The following is a 22,891-nucleotide window of genomic DNA, read 5'->3' as shown; positions in this document are numbered from 1 at the left end:
TTTTTTTTTTTTTTTTTTAATTTTAATTTTTTTCCCATACTGGGGATCGAACTTGGGATCTTGTACTTGCAAGGCAGGTGTTGGAAACACTGAGCTAAATCCCTGGCCTATAAATTTTCTTTGAGTATTTTAAAAAGTACTCTGACTTAGCGTGTAGTGATATGTAGCAAAGTGGATTTGTTTTTTGCTTTCTTCTCTGAAATAGATGAACTAGCTTGCATTTCCTGTTATTTTGTACTTTGGGTATTCTAGAAAAAACCTTCACATTTATACCCAATGGCTCAATCAAAATCTGAAGATGAAAGAAGGCACGTACATCTTTAAATTTACCCCCTCTGGTTTCTCTAATCATTTGATTTAAATTTGTTTCATTACAGTTATTTTTAAATAGAAGGAAGGAAAGAAATGTCCATAACCTTTTCTTGCAAACTCTCATATTATTTCCATGACTAAAACGAACTTAAAATTCTGTTGGATGTTATATGCTGTATAATCTTAGGAAAAAATGAGAATTATTTTCCGTTTATGTGAATAGGTGCTAAGTCTCGGGTTGCAAGCAAGACTTTAACTTTGTGAGCTGGTGGCCCTGGAGAGGAAGAACACAGATCATTCTATATTATCTCTCTCATTATGCGAGACGGAGAAGACTGTGCTACAGCATATCAAAATTCATGAGAGGCTGGGCCTACAGTGAAATATGGAGAGCCTCTGTCACGAATATTTGAGAATTACCATAATTTATCGATCACAGTTTTAATATACTCTCCCTTCTGTAGTCATAATTCTTATATTATAAAATATTAGAGTCAGAAATCAGGCAAGTTTAGGATTTTGAAATAAGAGCAAGTAAAAATGCTATGTTCAAGGTTCTGACTAATTTCTTTGAAAATATGCAAATTAAAAAGAGGCAAAGAAAACGATCTGCCTATAAAAGTGGTGAATATGTGTGAGCTGTGAAATTTATGCAGATCGTATGCAATAAAGTAGGTGAAATGGGTATAATAGACTAAAGTAGATGTGATCCTTTTCTTTCCTATATTCATAACTCTACTTTTTTCTTCTAAGTTAGGCCGTTGTCCAATTTTTTCTTGTCTTATCAACTCTTACGTTGGCGGGGTGAGCATTTCTATAGAACAAAGCTCACCAGGGGCACATTTCTCTACAAGGAAGCCTGTGTTTGCTCCCTGGTTTATTAATCCTCATAGCACCAAGCACTATTTTGTGCACACCAAACTCTCGAGTAAATGTTAGGAGCTTACTAAATGTTACCTGAGAGCTAATGTTCTCTGAATAGCTCACCTGAGGGAGAGGGATAAATTCTCTTAGAACTTGATTTTTCTGAAGCTGCCAGTATGCTTTTTGCCAGGTTTTTGTAGCTGAAAGAAATTAGCCCTCGCAAGCATTCATCTAAGATAACCAGGCTGAAAAAGAACTGAGTATTTTTTTTACCCTTACTTTCTGGAACACAGTGTTATTATTCATTGTGGGAATAAATTCAAACCATTTTTATGGTTTCTGCTTTTGGGAGTCACTGTTTATCTTTTATTCAACGTTTTCCTTCCTTGAAAATGTACATGTTTGTACATTTTAAGATGCCACTTCTGTTTCTTTGTGATGACTGGCGTTAGAATTTACAAATGGTGGCAGCCTCAACACCGTCGGCTCCAACTGACCTTGGGGGGGCATGGCCGGCCTCTCCCCTGTGCCAGACACTGGGGTCGCACTCGGAAATGCATCCTCTTTGGCTCTCTTGTGACACAGCTGGCACTTAGGTCCAACTCCTCCCCATTTCTAATAGAGAAACCAGTGCTGTTGCTCATGAGTGACTGAGCTGAAATTCAAGTCAGTTCTTACTCCAGAGTTTATGCCTTTTCGATTTGGGCATGAGACATTCCTCTCTTCTAAATGATGGCTGGTTAGTATATTCCCAAGAAGAGTAGCATGAGTGGTGATTAAATAGGGCCAAAGGAGACAAGAATGAGGACCACCAAAATGTTAGTAGTTGCTACCATACTTACATCAACAATACTTCTGGGAATGGGTGTTGCTTAATTGATTTTTTTTTAACGTGATCAAAAGGAATAAGTAATTTCACAAACCTATCGCTCTGCTCCATTTTGAGTTAGACCTGTGTGGCTTTTTTTTTGGGAACTTAATCTGTGACTTGGCATATGTGGGAAAATGCATTCCTGATTTCTAAATAATCAGTTTAAAAAGTGAAGTCTCGAACCCAACCCATTTGTAAATTGGTTGTATTTCATTGTAGGTTGTGTTCAGAAAAAATTTCTGTTTTCCCCCATTTATTTCAACTACAAGTCCAATGAACTGTAAATAGGTGGGATAGAATAAAAATGGCTTCATCCCGTGTTCTGTGGGGTTCATTAACATAGATTTCTTTTCTCCAACGCTAGGTGTTAACATGTATCACCACTTCTGTGATTTTATCAACCTTTATATCACCCAGCATGTTAATAATTCATTCGGTACAGATGTGAACATCGTGATGTGGGACACCGTAAGTAAGCCAGTGCTCTCTGCTCCAGCACCATTTCAGCTCGCTCTGCCCTTGTGTACCTGGGAGCTGGTGAAGCAGGACTGTTGATGACGACTCACATTTAAACATATCCACACACCCGCACCTGAGGATGAATGCGACACACAAAAATTCGACATTTTTGAAATTTAGAGTGAGGCAGTAGGAGATTTCTCTCCCCTCTTATTTGAGGGGCTTCCCCAGAGTTGCATGGTGTTTGCCTCAGTGCTCCTCCAGGGTGGGACATGTGACGCCTGTCCCTCTCTCACCGCTGAAGTTGGAAGAGTTTCTGTTCAGTTTGACCTCTTGAAGTTACTGTGCTGTACTTTCTCTCTGTCCCCTCGCCTCCCCCAGCTCCCCACCACTGAGCTCCAGTCCCTCCCCTACCTTTGCATAATAATAGCGTTCTCATCTTTATCTGGTCAGGGCACCTTGGCTGTGAGTCTCCCCCGACTCTGCAGGGTAAGTCTTAGACACTGACCTACACGACATGAACGTTTGTTAGATTATGCCTGCTGTGTATGTGTTTTTAGGAGTCTTCCCCACTTCTCCTTCTTTACCTGCCTTTCTCCTGCTTCTTCCACACCTGGCCCTCCCACCTGGCCAGGTGGCCCCCCGGGTGGGACCTAGTACCCTTGATTGTAAGATGGAATAGAACAGGTCCCTCAGTGTCATCTGGAGACCGAGCCAGAGTGAGCAGTCACAGCTTTCTCTGAGTGTTAGCTGTGGACGACAGTGATAGTATGAGCGGTGGAGGTTACCCACACCGGGAGCGGGAACCCGAACGTGGGTCCTCTAAGATTCAACTGAATAGTCTGATGCAAGGTACAGTCAGTTCAGGGTGATATTCATGGGATGGTGAGGTGAGACCTCCGAGCAGCATTGAGTCTCTCTTGGGGGTGGGGGTGTCCACTGCCCAGCCCAGGTGTAATGGGACAAGGTAGATTGCCCTCGGGGCCTTGTGCTTGTGAGGCAGGTGCCGGCACCACTGAGCTAAATCCCTGGCCCTGATCTCTGTCTTTAGCTGATGGAATTTATAATTAACTTTCGCTTTTCACAAAAGGAAAATGCACTTGGTAAATACACTGGAAGAAGGAGCTCTTGCTGAGAGGCACCTGTCACATGGGGTTTATGTGTGAACTCTGAAATCACAGATTAATCCAGTCCTGTAATCCACAGCTCCCCGATCTAGGCACATTACTTCAATTTGTGTCCCAGTTTCCTGGTCTATAAAGTAGGGATAATGATCTCACCTAGTTCCTAGGTGTGTGTGGGGCGCTTAATGAGTTAATGGCATTAAGGGCTTAGCACAATTCCTGGGACATAGGAAGAGGGCAAGGTGCTGCTATTGCCGTTATATAATATCGTCGTTACAGTAATGTCATTAACCTTAAGGCTATCAAGGACCTTTCAGAAGTTATTCTGGAGTCGGTGGGAAGGACATTTCATAGTTACAAACATTATACTTTCAGCGTTAAACTCTTCAAACCATTTTCTTGCTTTGAAATCCCTTTCCCGAGACAACTCATCTGCCCTGCTGTTTTCTGCTCACGAGTGTGTCAGCCTGTGTACAGACGGTGGTGCACGTGTGTGCTGTGTGTATCTGTGATGTGCATGGAAACATCATGGAAAGACCCCATGACTACATGAGAATGAAAGGGGTTAGGGTGGGAAAATGAAACCGTGTTAACATGCTAAGAAAATGATTGCGGTGATTGTTCCCGAGTGTATTTTATCACATTAGGCCTTGGCTCAGGCTGCAGAGGAGGATCCATTTGTCTCGTATGGTTGTTAAGTCCTTAGGACCCTAATATAATTTAACACTGATAAGCAAATCCCATTTCTGTGGTGGTTGTGTCCTTTTGCCCTAATTTGCTTTGTTTCCACCTCCAGAGCTCCTATGGATATGGGGACCTGTTCTCCGACACGTGGAAAGCGTTTACTGACTATGACGTTATACACTTGAAAACTTACGATTCCAAAAGGGTACTGGAAACTTTACTGAAATGTCTGCAAATAACTCACATACAGATGAATTACTTCTAGAATAAGTGTTTAATTTGAGTTTCTGTTAGCTGTTACCTTTGACGTCTGACTTCTTGGTTTCTTTTGGTACAGCTGGAATCCTCATTGTTACGAACCGTGTAGCTTTTGAGAATGGTTTTCTATAACTTTTCAAAAACTATCCATTTTATTCTTCTTGAAATCCTGTGCTACTGAAATGATTTCAATGAAAAATGGAGATTAATTAGAACTCATTTTCCAAGATTATAAGTGCTGTTTTAGTGTGAAGGGTGCAAATGATATTTTCTCATCCTTTAAAATATTTTCATGTTAGGTATGTTTCAAAGAAGCTATCTTTTCATTGCTGCCCCGCATGAGGTATGGGCTGTTCTACAACACTCCTCTGGTAAGCGTTTTATGATGACATATTCATGTGTAGCTTGAGAGCATCTTACATGGCAATACAGAAATGTTGATAGTGACAGGAACTGGTGTTTTCATTTTAGATATCTGGCTGTCAAAATACCGGGTTATTCAGGGCCTTCTCCCAGCACGTGCTGCACAGACTAAACATCACACAGGAAGGACCCAAGGTAACGGATACATTGTGCATTCCAAGGTGTGCTGGGGTGTTTTTGGTTTTTCTTTCTTTTTTTTTCCCCCCTAATCAAAATTAATACTATGCTGGTGGAAGAGGGAGTAATCGGGATGCAGTGTTTTCTGTGCTACTATTTTCTGACCTAGAATTATCTGAATTCAGGTGTCAGCAACCATTAAAGATAAAAGATATCGAAAGAATGTGGTTATTCTTTTTCCCTTTATTTGGCTGTTATTTCCTCGCCTTCTTCCAAATGCCATTCCAGCCCACAAAATCCCTGCTACAAAATCCACTCTAGGAACCAACAGCCAAGCAGCATTATAATGAATAGATTTTCTCTTCCATGGGCTAAAGTACATACCTTGATTTTTATTTTTAATCAGCATATAATTGTACATATTTAATCTGTCAAGTCTAATATTTTGATACAGGATACAACGTGTAATGATCAAAGCAGATATTTAACCCACCTGCCATCCTGAACATTTATCATGTCTCTCTGTTGGGAGCATTTGAAATCCTTTCTTCTAGTGATTTTGAAATAGACAATAAATTCTTGCTAAATATAGTCACCCTATTGTCTTAGTTACTTTCTTCATTGCTGAGACAAAATACCCAAAGTCAGGGGAGGAAAGGCTTATTCAGCTCACATTTTGGAGCGGTTTCAGTCTATAATCAGCTGGCTCCAGGGAGGGAGGCACATGCTGGAGGGGCATCGCAGAGGAGAGACAGATTGGATTGAGCAGAAGATAGCACAAGTAAGCAAGCGACCAGGGGCAACAGTGGCAGCTGCTTTCTGCCCCTTGTGTATTCTGTCTAGGCTACCTGGGTGCCATACCAATCTATGGGCTGATTTGGTAATCACACACCCTTCATCTCAGCCCACACTGCGGATTCCGCTCCCTCTGACAAAACCCCATTTTGAGATTGCCTGAGGCTTTGTGGGGACATCTAGGTACAGATGGTCACAGCCCACTGTTAGGACAATAGAACTAGAATCTTACCCTTCTGTTGCAACTATATTTCCAAAGCCGTTAACCCCTTTCTGTCTTCCTCTTTCCCCACGATTCCCTCTGGTAGCCGCTACCGTACTTTACTGTCTACTTCTAGGAGATCAACTTTTTAGCTTTCCCAGAGGAGTTAGAACATGTGGCATTTATCTTTCTGTGCCTGACTTCACTAAACAAAGTATGAGTTTCGTTTATGGGTGGCCTCCCATGATCTAAATTCCACCTCCTCTCCTTCTCCTCCTCCTCCTCCAGGAGGTTAACTGGATGTGGCTTCTCCGACCATGCCTGGCTTGGCCAATCCATGTAATCACAAATGATAGGATTTTATTCTCCTTTTATAGCTGAGTAATATTCCATTGTGTATATGTACCACATTTTCTTTTAAAGTGGAAATATTTGTAATCTCAGAGAATGGTGAGGGAATGGGCTAAAAATTAATCATTCCATAAGTATAATCTTTTTGACTCATCTCTTTGTGAAGATCGCATTTGAGGTTCAGATGTCCGTTCATTCATTGGTCCAAATTCATCCAGTGTTATTTGCCTTTTCTTTTTAATTACAGGATGGAAAAATTCGAGTCACCATTCTTGCCCGGAGCACAGAATACAGAAAAATACTAAACCAAAATGAGGTTAGTTTTTTGACATATGTTTTTAATATCATTGTATTGAATTTACCTCTCATGACAAATGTGCTTCATTTTCCGCTGTTATATTAAAAGCTTTTCTTTGAAACAATTACTCATTTGGAAAGCTTGGTGGCCTGTGCCCAGTTCAGTTATTGGATCAGTGGTCATTCCCAGGTTCAGTCCCCAGCACCCCCCACCCCGCAGAAAAGTACATTGAGCTCTGGACACGAGCCAGGCTTCACTCTTGGCTTTGGACACAGGAAAGACAGGGAAGGTCCCCGCCCTCGTCAAGTTCTCTCTAGAGGTGAGAGACAGGCATGAACAAATGAGCAAGTAAGTCGGACACCAGGTGGTGACAAGCACCAGGAAGGGAGTAACCGAGGGCAACGTGACAGAGACTGGGGATGCTGTGAGGGGGGGAGGAGGGCAGCAGGTGTCTGAAGAGGCATTGCCTGGTGGGAGAACTCATCAGTGAGGACCCCAGCAGCAATGAGCCTTGCGTGAGAGTGGAGAACGCGAGGATGCAGTGGCATCTCTGGAGGGAGGGGGCGGTGGTATCAGAAGAGCTCAGAGAAGCCAGGCCTGGTGGGGGAGGCCATATCTTGTGGGTTGTGTGGTCTGTGGTGAGAAGATAGATTTTAATTCAGTGTAGAGAGAAGTGACCCTGAAGGATTTTTTTTTCAGCTTTAATTGAGTTTATTGGTACATTTTAGGGATACAGTACAGTTACATTCATTGTTGGGATCTTGTACCTCTACATGACAGGTCTTGGTTCTCATTTTTTCCCCTTGTCCCTGCCCTCTCTTCACCCCCTCCTCCCCTCCCCATCTACAACCGCTTTATTTCCATCTTTTCATTATCTCACATTTTTTTCTTTTCCCTTTTTACCCTTCCCCTGCCCATCACACCGTCCCTACTCCTTTAGCTCCTTTCTTCCCATTTCTCAATGTCAGTAATCTTATTAGTATCTTCTGTATTATTGCAGATTATTGACACCAGAAAAACTATTCGGTATTTACACATGTGTGCCTTATTTATTTCACTTAGTATATCTTCAGTATGTATCCATTTTCCTATGAATGAATCTATTTTCTCATTCTTTATGACTGAGTAATATTCCATTTTATAGAAAAAACATATCTTCTTTATCCAGTTTCCAACGGATGGGCAAATGGGCTGTTTCCAAGTTTTAGCTATTACAAACTGTGCCGCTATAAACATGGGTGCACATACTTCTCTGTGATATGATTCTTTTAGTTCTTTTGGAAAGATACCCAGAAGAAGGGTGGCTGGTCAAATGGAACCTCCAGTCCAAGCTCTTTGAGGTATCTCCATATTGATTTCCATAGTGGTTGCACCAGTCTGCACTCCCACCAACAATGGAGAAGGGTTCCTTTCTCCCCACAACCCCACCAACATTTGTTATTGGTTGATTTCTTGATAGCAGCCATTCTTTGTGGGGTGAGGTGGAATCTCAGTGTTTTCATCTGCATCTCTCGAATGATCAGTGATGTGGAACATTTTTTCATATATTTACTTGCTGCTTTTACTTCTTTGTCTGAGAAAAGTCTGTTCATTTCAGATGCCCATTTTTGAATCGGGTCTTTATATTTGGGGGGGGCTGATTGTTTTGAGTTCTTTATATATTCTTGATAATAGTCCTTTGTCTGAGGAACAGCTGGTGAAAATTTTTTCCCACATTGTGGATTGTCTCCTAGTTCTGCTAATGGTTTCTTTTGAAGTACAGAAGCTTTTTAGTAAGATGAGATCCCAGTTGTTGATTCTTTCTGCTAGTTCCCGTGCTACTGAGGATTTGTTCATAAAGTCTTTTCCTATACCAATGTCTTCCAGAGTTCTACCTAACTTACTTTCCAGCAAGTTTAATGTTTCTGTTTTAATATTTAGATCTTTAATCCATTTGGATTTTAATTTAGTGCATGGCGAAAGATAAGGGTCTAATTTTAATCTGTGGCAGGTTGATATCCAGTTTTTCCAACACCATTTATTAAAGAGGCTATCTTTCCTCCACTGAGGATGGTGAGCTCCTTTGTCAAAGATGAGGTAGCTGAGTACATCTGCATTTGTTTTTGTGTCTTCCAGTCTGTTCCATTGATCCTCAGGCCTATTTCTTTGCCAGTACCATGCTGATTTTATCACAGTGGCTTTGTAGTATAGTTTCAAATTGGGAATTGTTACACCTGGTGCCATGTGACTGTTGCCTATAATGGCTTTTGCTATTCTAGGTCTCTTGTGGTTCCAAATGAATTTTTGGATTCTTTTTTCTAGTTCTGTGAAATATAGTGTTGGAATTTCAATTGGCATTGCATTGAATGTATATAGCAGTTTCGGTAGTATGGCCATTTTCACTATGTTGATTCTTCCTACCCAGGAGCAGGGGATATCTTTCCATTTTTTTATATCCTCTTCGATTTCTTTTTTCAGAGTGCTGTAGTTTTCAGTGTAGAGATCTTTTGTTTCTTTTGTTAGATTGATTCCTAGATACTTCATTTTTTTGGATGCTATTGTAAAAGGAATTTTTTCCCTTATTTCTCTCTCAGTGAGTCTGCTATTTGTGTATAAGGAGGCTATTGATTTTTAGGTGTTCACCTTGTATTCAGATACTCTACTGAATCTGTCAACTAAGTCTAGAAGTCTTTTGGTGGAGTTTTTTGGGTCTTCAATGTAGAGTATCATATCATCAGCAAATAATGACAATTTAACTTCTTCCTTTCTTATCATTGTTGCTTTTATTTCTTTCTCTCATATAATTGCTGTGGCTAATGTTTCCAAAACTATATTGAACAGAAGTGGTGATAGTGGATATCCTTGTCTTGTTCCTGATTTTAACACGAAGGTTTTCAGTTTTTGGCCATTTAATACGATGTTGGCTGTTGGTTTTTCATAGATAACCTTTATTAAATTGAGGTATAGACCATCTATTCCAATTTTTTGCAGGGTTTTTATCATGAATGGGTGTTGAATTTTATCAAATGCTTTTTCTGCATCTATTGAGAGGATCATATGGTTTTTGTCCTTGACTTTGTTAATATAATGTATTACATTCACTGACTTTCGTATGTAGAACCACCCTTGCATCTCTGGAATAAATCCGACTTGGTCATGATGGATGATCTTCTTAATAATCCTCTGTATTCTGTTTGCTAGTATCTTATTAAGGATTTTTGCATCTATATTCATTAAGGATTGTGGTCTGTAGTTCTCCTTTTTAGTTGCATCTTTCCCTGGTTTGGGAATCAAAGTGATACTTGCTTCCAGGAATGAATTTGGAAGTATAGCTTCCCTTTCAATTTCATTGAAAAGTGTGAAGAATAATGGCAGTAGTTCTTCTCTAAAGGTCTTGTAAAATTCAGCAGTGAATCCATCAGGGCCCGGGCTTTTCTTTGTTGGTAAATTTTTAATTACATTTTCAATATCACTGGCTGTAATTGGGGTGTTTAAAATGTTTTTATCTTCTTTGTTCAACTTTGGTAATTCGTATGTATCTAAAAATCTGTCCATTTCTTCTGTGTTTTCCATTTTATTGGAGTACAGGTTCTCAAAGTAGGTATTGATGATCTGGATTTCTTTTGGATCTGTTGTGACTTCGCCTTTTTCATTCCTGATTGCATGGATCTGAGCCTTTTCTTTCCTTTTTTTGATAAGATTAGCTAAGGGTTTGTCAATTTTATTTATTCTTTCAAAAAACCAACTCTTTGTTTCATTTATTTTTTGTATTGTTTTCTTAGTTTCCATTGCATTGATTTCTGCTCTAATCTTTATAATTTCCTCTCTTGTTCGAGCTTTGGGATTTTCTTGCTCTTGATTTTCTAGGAGTGTACGATTCATTATTAGGTTATTTGAGCTTGCTCTATTTTCCTAGTGTGGGCATTCAGTGCTATGCATTTTCAATGTAGAACTGCTTTCATTGTGTTCCCTAGATTCCTTTATGTTGTATTGGCATTTTCATTTATTTGTAAAAACTCTCTAATTTCTTCTGTAATCCATTGATTGTTCAGGAGAGTGTTGTTCAGTTTCTATGTGCTTGTGAAGCTTGTACAGTTTCTTGTGCTGTTGATTTCCAGCTTGATTGCACTATGATCTGATAATATATAGGGGATGACTTAAATTCTTTTGCATTTATTTAGACCTGTTCTGTGAGCCAATATGTGGTCTATCTTGGAGAATGATCCATGTGCAGCCAAAAAGAATGTATATTCTGATTTTGTGGGGTGGAATACTCTATAAACATCTATTAAGTCCATGTGTTCCAAAGCTTGGTTCAGTTCTATTATTTCATTGTTGACTTTCTGCCTAGATGATCTGTCAATTTGTGATAGTGTGGTATTTAAATCCCCCACTACAATAGTATTAGTGCTTATTTAGTTTTTCATGTTACTTAATATTTGTTTTATATAGTTGGGGGCATTTATATTTGGTGCATGTATGTTTATGATTGTCAACTCTTCCTCTTGAATTGTTCCCTTTACAAGGATGTAGTGTCCTTCTTTGTCTCTCTTAATGAGTTTTGGTTTGAAATTTACTTTGTCTGAGAATAAGATTACTACCCCTGCTTTTTTCTGGTCTCCGGACACATGGAGAATTGTTTTCCATCCTTTCACTTTCAGTCTGTGGGCTTCCTTTTGCACTAGGTGTGTTTCTTGTATACAACATATTGTTGGATTTTGCTTCTTAATCCATTCTGCCAGTCTATTTCTCTTGATTGGTGAATTGAGGCCAGTAACATTGATGGTCATAACTGATATGTTCTGACTTATTATTGTCATGTTATTGTCCTTTTGTTGACTCTTTTTACTTTTTCTCCCCTCTCCTTTTAGTTTCTTGCCTTGCCTATTTAATTTGGTCTGTTGGGCCTCATGGTATTGTGACCTTCATTGTTCTTTTGTAGGATATTGTTTAGAATTCCTTGTAGTGCTGGTTTGGTGTTCATGAAATTTCTCAGGTGTTCTTTGTCGTGGAAGTATCTTATTTCCCCATCTATTTTGAAAGAGAGTTTTGCAGGATGCATCAGTCTATGTTGGAGGTTGTTTTCTTTTAGGACTTGGAATACCTCACTCGAGTCTTTCCTTGACCTGACGGTTTGTGTTGAAAAGTCTGCTGTGATTCTGATGGGCTTCCCTTTACATGTGATTTGTTTCTTTTCTCTTACTGCTTGTAGTATTTTGTTCTTCTTTTGGATTTCTGGGATCTTGATTATTATATGTCTAGGTGTAGATTTTTTTTGATCATGGCTAGTTGGAGTTCTATATGCCTCACTTAACTGTATGTCTAATTCTTCCCTTCTGTTTGGGAAGTTTTCTGTCATTAATTCTGTGAAGAGCTTGTTTAAGTCATTTGTGTTTTCTCCTGCTATTTCAGGAATTCCTATCAGCCTTATGTTATTTTTTTTGCACCGTCTAGAAGTTGTTGGATTGATTTCTCATAATCCCTTACTGTTTTTGTGAGGCCTCTTTTTTCATGGTCACTGACTGCGATCCTATCTTCTATATCTGAAATTCTATCTTTGCAGTCTTTTATTCTGTTGCATACACTTTCGATAGAGTTTTTAATCTCCTGGATATCTGTTTGAATCTGTTTTATGGATTCCATTTCTTTCCTCTTTTGGGCATTCATTGTTTCCATTTCTTTCTTATGCTGAGTCTTCATGGCTTCTATCATGGTCTTAAGCTCATCTATTTTTTTGTCAGTTTCTGTTCTAGAGTCTCAAATCATGACTTCCATTTTGCTTATCATCTCTCTGGTTAACTGGGAAATTATTTCTGATTTGAATTTTTCTAGAGCCTGACTGATCTGTTTTGTTACCTCCTGTGCTATGGGTCCAGGGTGTCCTGCTGGTTCATTATCAGACTTTTCATCCTCATTTGTCCTATTGTTTGCCATTGGTGAACTGGAAATCAGTCTTTGTGTCTTGCTTAAGTGTTTTCTCATTTTTATTTCTGTTGTTGGGTTGTCCTTGGTTTAATTTCTGGGTATTAAATCTTCCTGATATAGTTGCTTTTTAGCTTTTGAGTTTCTAATGACTCAAAGACATCCTCATTTTCATAATATCAGAGAAAACAACTCATTAAATCAATCACAATCCTTTATCCCAATTGATACATTCAGCAGCCCAATAGGATCAAGCATAGCTTGCAAACTGACCACTTGTGGTAGTCATTAATCTATCACCTTTAAACCATGTGAATTAAATTAATATCAAGAAGCAGCCCAAAATATGTTTGCAGTGAATACTCTTTTCAGTATAGCATCTTTACCATTTAGGATGGGGGGTTAGACTGAGTTAGGATGAGAGGAGTAGAAAAGTGAAAGAACTGGAGCGAGTTTGAAGTGAAACCAGAGGATGTAGAGTGACCTTACTATCTTTACGAAGCTATCAACTTCAGAGGCGATAGACAGAGTGCGGGAATAAGGACAAGAATATATCCCCTTAACAGTAACAGGCACTTGCCTTCCCTTGAAGCTACAGAGCCATGAGTGAGATAAAATGACTGGAGAAAAGAACATAAAGAAAACAAAAACAAAAACAAAAACCCCCTGAAAAACAAAAGCAAACAAACAAACCAAAAAAAAAAGGAAAAAGAAAAGTAGTAAAAGAAGAAGTCTGAGTTAGAGCAGGAGCAGGAATAAAAAGGGAGATGAGGGATAATATGGTGGAGCAAGAGACTGACTTGGAGAGAGAGGACAGAAAAAAGAAAGAAATTTTAGGGTGGAATGAGGAAAAGAAAAAAAGAAGAATTTGAAGGGCCTCTTTCAGACTATGTCTCTGTTGTCATATTATACCACATGTACAGCCATGTGCAGAACCGAATCCCCTAATCTTGGCTAGCCAATGGCAGGTCCCCACGACTGAGACTGACCTCAGTCCACAAGGCCTAACTTGAGTTTCCCAACCCACAGGGTTGAACTCCACTCAGTTCTCTTACAGGTTTCCCCTGCCCTTTCTTTAAAGATGTTCAAAGTTGGGAGCTCAGAAAACTACCCTTCATGAGCACCTATGCCTCTGCAGAGTGGGTCCAAGGACTGGCCCAGTCAGGAGGTTTGAGAAGGGGGGTGGGGGGTGGGGGGAGCAGGTCATAGGGGTGTTTCAAGGGTGCCTGCGCAAATACCTTCCTTACTCGATCTGGTGGCGCGCAGTCGGGGAGGTTGCGCACCTGCTGGGTAGGCCCGGGCAGGCAGCTGGAGAGACCTCCTGCAGGGAAGGATTTTTTTTTTTTTTTGGTTTTTTGAGACAGGGTCTCACTATGTAGTTGAGACTGACCTGGAACTCACTGTGTAGCCCGGGCTGATCTTGAACTCACAGCAATCTTCCTGACTTAGCCTCCCAAGTGCTGGGATTACAGGCCTGTGCCACCACGCCTGCCATGACCCAGAGGTTTTAAGCAGGGTGTTAGTGGACAGAATGGTGTGCTCTCTGCCCTTTGAGAGATGCCCACGTCCTAATCCCTGGGACCTGTGAGTAGGGTGGGTTACATGGCAAAGGCAAATTATGGTTGTAGTTGGAATTACGGTTGCTAATCAGCTGATCTTAAATAGGAAATAGTTTGGAATTATCCAGGCAGGCCCAGTGTAACCACAGACAGGCCACAAATCTACCAGGGAACCTTGGCCTCGGCCTGGAAAACTCTTTTCAGTGGCTTCGTCTCACAGATCAGGTCATATTTCATCATTTCCTTCAAAGTAGAAGAGGAACTGGGCATGGAGCTGCATGTCAGTAACCCAGCGCTGTAATCTTAGGAGGACTGCAGGTTCTAGTCCTACCTAGGCAACTTAGCAAGACCCTGTCTCAAAAAAATTTGAGAAAAGGGCTGGTGATGTAGGTCAGTGTAAAGGCCCTGGGTTCAATTCATAGTACATTAAAAAAAAAAAAAAAAAAAAAAAAAAGGAGAGCGAGAGAAGGAGGCATGAACAGGGAAGCAGATGCAGCCTGCTGTGTTTGCAGGTGGAGGAAGGGGCCCCAAGCCCCAGTATGTAGGCCATTCCTACAAGCTGGGAAAAGCAGGAAAATAGATTGATTCTCCCTTACAGCTTCTTTACATAACCTAGGAGGAACGCACCCCTGCCGACAGCTTACATTAGCCTGGTGAGACCCAAGTTGAACTTCCATCCAGCAGAGCTACAGGAGGAGAAGTCATGTTGGTTTAAGTTGCCGAGTTTGTAGAAATTTGTTACAGAAGCAAACAGAAAACAGATACATAGGGAGAGACCTGAATTGACTTCTTACTTACTTTTAAATTGCTCTTGCCGCAAAAGTAGGAACAGGGGGATTGATCAGGAGCTGTTACTGCGGCCCAGGAGAAAGAGTCTGGATAAAGATGATGACGGTAGAGGTGATAAATGGGTTCAAGATACAGTTTGAGGAGATGAGCTGTGATACCTTTGCAATGTGCAGCAGGGCATTAGTTGGGGCTGGGAATGGTACCAAGAATTAGGTGTGGTGCCCAGGCTTTTAGCTTGAGCACTTAAGTAGATCTGTAATGGAGCAGACTGAGTAAGAGGGCAACGGGGTGGGTTTTGATGGGTAAGATATTTTACGTGGATTGCTTGGAATACCTTCTGATCCAAGTTAGGTAGTGAGCATCTCTTTCCAAGAGCCACGCGGACATAAGCATATGGCATAATGAACAATTGTAAGCCATGAGCGTGGAAGAAATGAGCAGTGTGTGTGTGTGTGTGTGTGTGTGTGTGTGCAGAATTAAAAATACAGGTGTCCCTGGCAGCCCATGGGGGGTTGGTTTCAGGGCCTGCCTCACAGATACCAAATTCCACAGATGCTCAGTTTCCCTGTATGAAACGAGGACCTGTTTGTGTAAGACCTACATGCACGTCTTCCTGGGTACTTTAAGTGATCTCTAGATTGCTTGTAATACCTGCTACCATGTGAATGCTGCTAGGTAAATGCTGTTAGGTATCGTTTAAGCAATAATGACGAGAAAAAGTCTGTACCCGTTCATTCAGTACAACTAAAAGTTCAGATGCAATTAAAAATGTCTTTGATCTGATGTTAGTCCGATCTGTGGAGGTGGAACTCATGGGTATGGAGAGCTCACGGCACATCCAGTAATGCAGTCTTGGGGTAGAGAGAAGGGAAGCCTCAATACCAACAGGTCAAGAGTATACTCTGGTGTAGGAAGATGGAAAGAGTAGATGCGAAGTATGTTTTCCCTCTGCATGGTGTCCCCAACCCTCCCAATATACCCCCGAGGTCAGTATTTTATTATTACCCTCTGTTATAGACAAGGACCCTGAAGCTTAGAAGTGTATACAAGGTCATCCAGCTAGTGAGTAGGGCAGTGGGTGTATGATAAGGGTAACCTGGCTCTGAGATGGCTTTCTTCTCCAAAGTGTTCTGCTGGGCAACAGCAAATGCATCTTAGAGGAGCCTGAATCTAATGGCCTGGGGACCATCCTGGAGCCACCAAAGAGAATTAGAGAAGTCCAGGAGAGAGGTGTAGCACAGGCTGTAAGACTTGGAGAAAGACCCAGATGCTCTGAATAAAGGACAGCACAGTCTTAGCCTACTGCAAAGTCTGGACAGTGGGACTAGAAAGCATGAAGAAGAGCACGTTCGCTGTGGGACTCACAGCACTCATTTCCTTGTATGTGGACCTAACCTCATTAAAAGACCCAGGCTTATGCCCTCTGATTAATTCCCTCCTGGAAAACTGGAATTCGAATCTCACTCCTGCAACTCTTTGATGTAAGCAGTATATTCATGGGAACCAAAGAGCTGTCTAGAGAGAGAAACTTCCATTTTGTGATCATATGATTTGTGTGTGTGTGTGTGTGTGTAAAATGGGGCAGAGATTACATTTTGGTCACTGCCTGTTGCAGAGTAGAGCGCACTGGTTAAGTACATAGTTTCTAGGAGCAGAGGACCTAGGTTTAATTTTGGTTCTGCATTTGCCAGCCAGGAGATCTTGGGAAAGTTATTTAACTGCTTTAAGCCTTTGTGGTCTCGTTTATAAAACAGGTATCACTTGGTGTTTTTTTTTTTTTTATGGGGATTAAGTTATTTACACTCCAAGCCCTTAGAAATGCCAGTACAATGTATGTGCGTCCCCAGTGCCTTTTGAGGGGTGGTGCTGGGGATGGCATCCACGACCTACACGTGGGAAGCAAGGTGCTCTCCACTGAGCTGCGCCCCAGCCCTGCGGCGATGTTCCTGTTGCAGTTTGCTGTGCCACAGGGCCACCTGATACCAGTGCGAGAACTGTTGAACGGTGTTACACTGGGTGTCCTTCCAAGGGACTGCGCTTCTTATGATAAATCAGTTATGTGCAGTTACTTTCCATTTGCTAGAAGATAGCAATCAGAGGATAGGTACAAAGTGCTAGTGGTTTGTGTGAATGACATAATGGACAGGAAGAAAAGTCCTAGCACAACGTCTGCAACAGTGTAGATGTCTAACAAATGCATGTTGAGATTTGAAGGAAAAACTAGCAACTTAGTGTGTTGCTGTGCCGAGCATTTGGACCCATGAACTGTCTGTGTTCTTTGCAGTCTCAGGCCACCTTAGAAAATCAGCATCTCATGGCAGTGGAGAGTCTTGTGCTAAGGGCTGGTGCCAGCATTTGAACTCCAATAAGATTCAGAGCAATAGACCCAAAGGATATTTGACACCTGAAAAGTATTATATGCAAAAATAGGAAGTATAAAGTCATAAAGGAAAGTAAATGGAAGAAAGGAAAAGAAATTCTAACTGTGTCGCTTTTTTCTTAGCTTGTGAATGCACTGAAAACAGTATCGACATTTGAAGTCCGGATTGTTGATTACAAATACAAGTAAGCAAAAACCACACTCAGGCAAACCCTGCTGCCTTTTGCTTGAATGAGTTAACGGTGGCTAGAAAACATTTTTCCAATGGGAGCTTGATTATCTAGAAGGGTTAGGCAGACACCGTCTATCTTAGTTACTTTCTCATTGGGACAAGATATCCAACACCCCTGAGTTAAATGAGCGAAGTTGTATTTTAGTTCACGGTTTGTAGAGGTTTCAGTCCAGACTGGCTGACTACAAGGCAGGGCAGCATGGCAGAGGAGAAACAGCTTATGGCACAGCAGGCAGGAGGCCGCAGCAGTGAGCTTCCCTTTTTATTCCATTTAGGCTCCAAGACAATTGGTTGGTGCCACTCACACCCACCGTGGGTCTTCTGTCTTCAGTAAATGCAGTCAGCCACACCCAGAACCATGCTAATCCAATCAGTGGGCTGATTCAGTACCACACACCCTTAATCGAATATCATGCACCTACTTTGTCGATGTCATGTATCACTGGTTTCCCAGCTATTAAGTTTCTCCTTCAAATAAGAGCAGTGGTACCTCAGTTCATGAACTTAGTTTGTTGTACCATTTTAGAAAAGATGGCCACATCTGTGTTTGTGTGGGAGATACGGCCACAATCGTGTTTGTCACCCCATGCAGATTTTGAAAACAAAAGAGTTTGTGAACCAAGATACCACTGTATTCTTAAGTCTGAACAGGTAAGCGCAGTTACATAGCAAAAATGTTATATTATTAAAAAATAAGTTATTGTTTACTAGGGTATGCATAAAATTGGCAAAAAAAAAGTATTGACATAGAATTTGATTGAAACTGGGAAATGTACTTCTGTAAATATTGTGACCATGAACCCTGAGCAAAGGCAACTTAAAGCTCCTTCCTTCTCCTTGTCTCTCGTATTATTCCATGTGTTACAGAGAACTTGGGTTTTTAGATCAGCTCAGGATAACACACAACACAGACATCTTTATTGGAATGCATGGAGCTGGTCTTACCCATTTACTTTTCCTTCCCGACTGGGCTGTTGTCTTCGAACTGTAAGTATTTAGGGGCAGCTTTCCATGTGGCTGGTCAATAATGGTGTTGGGCAAGCTAAGACTTTGATTCTGAGCATCAGGAGGTTTCATATCCAGTCGTCACAGACAAGTTATGTCATATAGGTATCTGGAAAGAAAAAAGGACCTAAAGCTAAGAAGCCTCCAGCCTTCCAAGGCACTCAGTAAGCCACTTGCCCCCTCAGCCCCCCACCCCTGGTTCAGTAGGATTGGGAAGAAGGGAGTTCATTCTCGGGTGCCTCTTAGACTGTGGGCATCTCAGCGTCACTATTACTGTTAGAAAGGGACCTTGGGACTGGGGCGTTTGGTGGTGGGACATTTTACCTGGCACGCTTGTAGCCCTTGGTTTGACCAAGTTACAGAAAATCTGTACAACATACCACAAAAACACAAGTCCAGCCACTTGCCTTCCTGCTTGCTAATCTTCCCTTGGGCGCTCCTCTATCTCAGCTACTGGTTATAGAGGCATGGTTGCATTAGTCAGCTTCTTGTTGCTGTGACAGAATACCTGAGAAAACAACTTAAAGGTGGATAGGCTTGTCTTGGCTTACAGCTGCCGAGGCTTCAGTCCATGGTCTGCTGGCTCCATGGCTTGAGGCCTGAGGTGAGGCAGAAACATGGCAGAGGAAAGCAGCCCATCTCATAGCAGCCAGGCAGCAGAGAGAATGAGAGAACTAGAGAGAGAGGGGCTGGGGACCAGAGGGAGTCTCAAGGTTATGCCCCATGACCTGTTCTCCTCAGTCAGGTCCTATCTCCTATCTCTGGTGTCACCCTAACACAATCAAATTATGAAGTTAGAGCCTTCCTAATCCATCCCTACTCAAAGCCCATAAACAACCACGCCTTTCTGGGGAGACGTATTGTATCTCACCCATGACAGTGCCTTCTTCCTCCATGCAGCAGTGCTTGGCACCATGCCCCATATGTAGTTCTTGACCATTGATAGAAATTCCTGCTATTTAACTTTTTTTCCTTTGTGTCTAAATAACTTCGTGTGTGTGTGTGTGTGTGTGTATGTGTGTGTGTGTGTGTGTGTGTGTTTTCTTGGTACCGGGGATCGAACTCAGGACCTTGTACTTGCAAGGCAGGAAGGTGGCAGCACCACTGACCTAAATCCCAGGCACTTTCATGTTTTTTTTTAATGACTGAGTATTTTAAATAGGAGAGTATTTAAGAGAAAAGTTGTTATAAACTTCCAATGTTTTATAAAACATTTTAAAACAATATATATTAGAGACATGGTCAGAAAATTGTGGGTTTTATCTTAACTCATTTTTCCTAGAGGAAGAGAGTGAAGGATAGAAGAAAGGAGGAAAGGAGAGGAATATAATTGAGAGTCAGGTTTTGCTTCCTTCATTAACTAGCTGTACAACCTGGTTAACTAGCTGTTGCCTCCCTAGTCTACTTTCCCAAGTGTAAGATAATGTAAGTTCACGGGTACCTGTGGAATTAGGTCAGTCCCCTCCATTCCTTGTTTTTATTTTTTTCATAAAGTTAACATAAAGTTCTTCGAATTTTATTTATTTTTTTACTTTTGTATTTTAAGAAAAGTTGTGTTGTTTTTTTCACACACATGCCAGCAAGCAGCTTACCATTGAGCCCCAAGAATATTTTAAAAATGATTTTTGTCAGTCTTAACTTCTTTGCTGTTCACAAAACTGTTTGCAAGAATGTATTTGGAGTTGCATTTTCCCCCTAGAGAATTGTAGCCTGGGCCAAAATCCTGCACAGAAACCTCACGTTTTACACCCTTTGTCTTTAGATACAACTGTGAAGATGAGCGCTGTTACTTAGACTTGGCCAGGCTGAGAGGCATTCACTATATCACTTGGCGAAGGCAGAACAAAGTCTTTCCTCAAGACAAGGTAAAGTTCAATCACAAAGCTTACTTTGTTAAACCTTTAAGTGGTGTAATGTGCCCAACTGTGAAAATTAAACGTGATCATTGAGCTCCCGTCTAAAGGTACTCTTCTACCGTAAAAAAGTGGGCCACTGTATTTCATATTTGCAAATTAGAGAAAATTTTGATGTTTTTAAGACAGCTTTGTGAAATTTGGGCATAAAAAGATCTAACAGATTAGATATAGCAGGAATCACAAACTGCGGCCCTGAGGTACAAATCCGGCCCACCATCTGTTTTTGTCAATAAAGTTTTATTGGAACATTCACACTTGTGTATGTGTACTGTCTATGACTGCTTGTGAACTTCAGTAGCAGAGCTGAGTGACTGGGACTGAGAACCTAGGGTTGACAGAGCTGAAACTATTATCTAGTCCTTTCTAGAAGGCCTTTGCCAACCTCTAGCAATTGCCTTACCCGAGTAAAATGATGTCCTTCCTGTAGGGAAGACCATGCCCAAAGGTGACCTAAGGATCTGTGTTTTGGGTTGCTTTTGCAGGGCCACCACCCGACTCTGGGGGAGCACCCAAAGTTCACCAACTACTCTTTTGATGTGGAAGAATTCATGTACCTCGTCCTTGAGGCTGCGGATCACATCTTGCAGCACCCAAAGTGGCCGTTCCAGAAGCAACACGATGAGCTGTAAACACGTCGAGTGTGCTTGCAAGAAAAAGCCCTCAGACTCTCACATGTGGACTCACACTTCCCACACTCAAACATCCTGCAATTCCCTAGCTCCAAATGACCTTTCTACACCAAAACACACCTTCAGGGTGTTCTGTATCATATAGTCTTTACATGTTTTCTATGGTGGTTGTGTTATTGCTGTTTCTCAATGGCCGTAATATTTTTGCACTGAAAAATTTAGTTTTTATAGTTAAAATTGGGCAGAGAGGCTCCCTGGTATATTTGAGCTTTCTTCTTGGGAATACCAAAGTTTTCAATTTTCTCCACTTTAGAATTTTTAAGCAGTTTTGTAAAATATCATCTGATTGTAATTCTGGAGCGTTCTGACTTGTTTATGATATATTTAGGTAAATCCAAACTGCTCTTTTATTGGTCATAATCTGTTCCTACCAGCGATTATGGGAGGAAAGAAAACATGCACCACACACACACACACACACACACACACACACACACCCACACACTCATGCACGCAGAGGAATACCCAGTGTGATTCTCAGTACTAAGTTATAAGACCATGTTATAGATCAGTGTTTAGTCAGCTCCAGGCTATATATATGCTGCTGTATTAATTTATATTTACTTTTTGTATTCAAATCATGTTTTACCAAAATACAACCACAAGTGATAAAACCAATGGGGACATTCTGCGGTAATCCGTTGTGTACTTTGTAGCTGGTTTCCACTTTCTCCTTCTCAGCTATGGAGTATATTTGTGTCTAATTTATATATGAAAGAGTGGCTTCCTTTGTGTAAGTATCTACCTCTGTTAGCACGGAAGTACCTCAGGCTTTGTACAAACTTCAAAGTAGCCACATGAAAAAAATTTTTCCCTTGAAAAAAGTTAGGGCTGTAAAATAAGTAGACATATGGGCTGGGGTCTTAGCCCAGTGTTTCCACCTTCTGCCTCACATGATCCTGAATTCAATCCCAGGTATGAAAAGAAAAAAGTAGACATATGAATTATCCAGTCAAAATGAAAAGCCATAAGTGCCATTGTTTAAAAATAATATATGAATTATATTCCTGCTTTTTGAATGCAATTCATTTCTTACTGTTAATGAACTTTGAATTTACAAATTAGAAACCATGGATTATAGTGCCCACTGGGAAGTTTACATTTTACTAACACTTGAGTCACCTAATTTAATGACTAGTTCTATTTTTAAAGTGGTGATTAGCAAATTATAGCAAAAGTAAAGAATCTTTAATTTTAGAATTGTAAAACCAAGAAGAGTATGTAACAGAAATGACTTACGACACAAAATATTTATATCTGGATCTTTACAGGTTTGCTGATCCTTGCTTTAAAGAATTATGGTAGAGTTGTAGAGTAAAGTAATATTTATTAAAATATCTGAAAGGAAAATAGTGAATCACTCTAGGAAAAGCTTTGATTTGGATCTTAAAACTGTATAAAAAGAATTATAACATTATGAAATTTTTTTTTTTTTTTTTTGAACTGGGGATTGAACTAGGATCCTTGCATTTGCAAGGCAGGCGGTGGCACCACTGAGCTAAATCCCCGGCCCAACATTATGAATTTTTAAATGACAGGCATTGCTACTGTTCTTTGTGCAGAATACTAAGTAACCACTGGGAAATACTTCACAGGAAAAGAATTGTAAAGGCCACGTTGCACCTTAAGTCATTGGTGCATGAACATCTGAAAATTTTGCCT

General features: G+C 40.8%; 1 protein-coding gene across 2 annotated transcripts in view; it reads left to right on the top strand.

Annotated features, from left to right (window-relative positions):
• Positions 1 to 22,667, top strand: part of Eogt (EGF domain specific O-linked N-acetylglucosamine transferase) — a 35,983-nt gene extending 13,316 nt beyond the window's left edge. For both annotated transcript variants that reach the window (XM_010635853.3, XM_010635861.3), the window contains exons 9-17: positions 2,412 to 2,515; positions 4,427 to 4,519; positions 4,872 to 4,943; positions 5,044 to 5,130; positions 6,708 to 6,776; positions 17,511 to 17,572; positions 18,487 to 18,606; positions 20,387 to 20,489; positions 21,023 to 22,667. In XM_010635853.3, the coding sequence (XP_010634155.1) occupies positions 2,412 to 2,515; positions 4,427 to 4,519; positions 4,872 to 4,943; positions 5,044 to 5,130; positions 6,708 to 6,776; positions 17,511 to 17,572; positions 18,487 to 18,606; positions 20,387 to 20,489; positions 21,023 to 21,169 (857 nt within the window). In that variant the 3' untranslated portion in view covers positions 21,170 to 22,667. The remainder of the gene's footprint in view (positions 1 to 2,411; positions 2,516 to 4,426; positions 4,520 to 4,871; positions 4,944 to 5,043; positions 5,131 to 6,707; positions 6,777 to 17,510; positions 17,573 to 18,486; positions 18,607 to 20,386; positions 20,490 to 21,022) is intronic.
• Positions 22,668 to 22,891: the final 224 nt, after the last annotated feature.

Source organism: Fukomys damarensis, unplaced genomic scaffold (genome assembly GCF_012274545.1).
Source record: "Fukomys damarensis isolate Sample0158 unplaced genomic scaffold, DMR_v1.0_HiC HiC_scaffold_28, whole genome shotgun sequence".
Classification (NCBI taxonomy): domain Eukaryota; kingdom Metazoa; phylum Chordata; class Mammalia; order Rodentia; family Bathyergidae; genus Fukomys; species Fukomys damarensis.
This window is presented reverse-complemented; position numbering and strand designations above follow the sequence as displayed.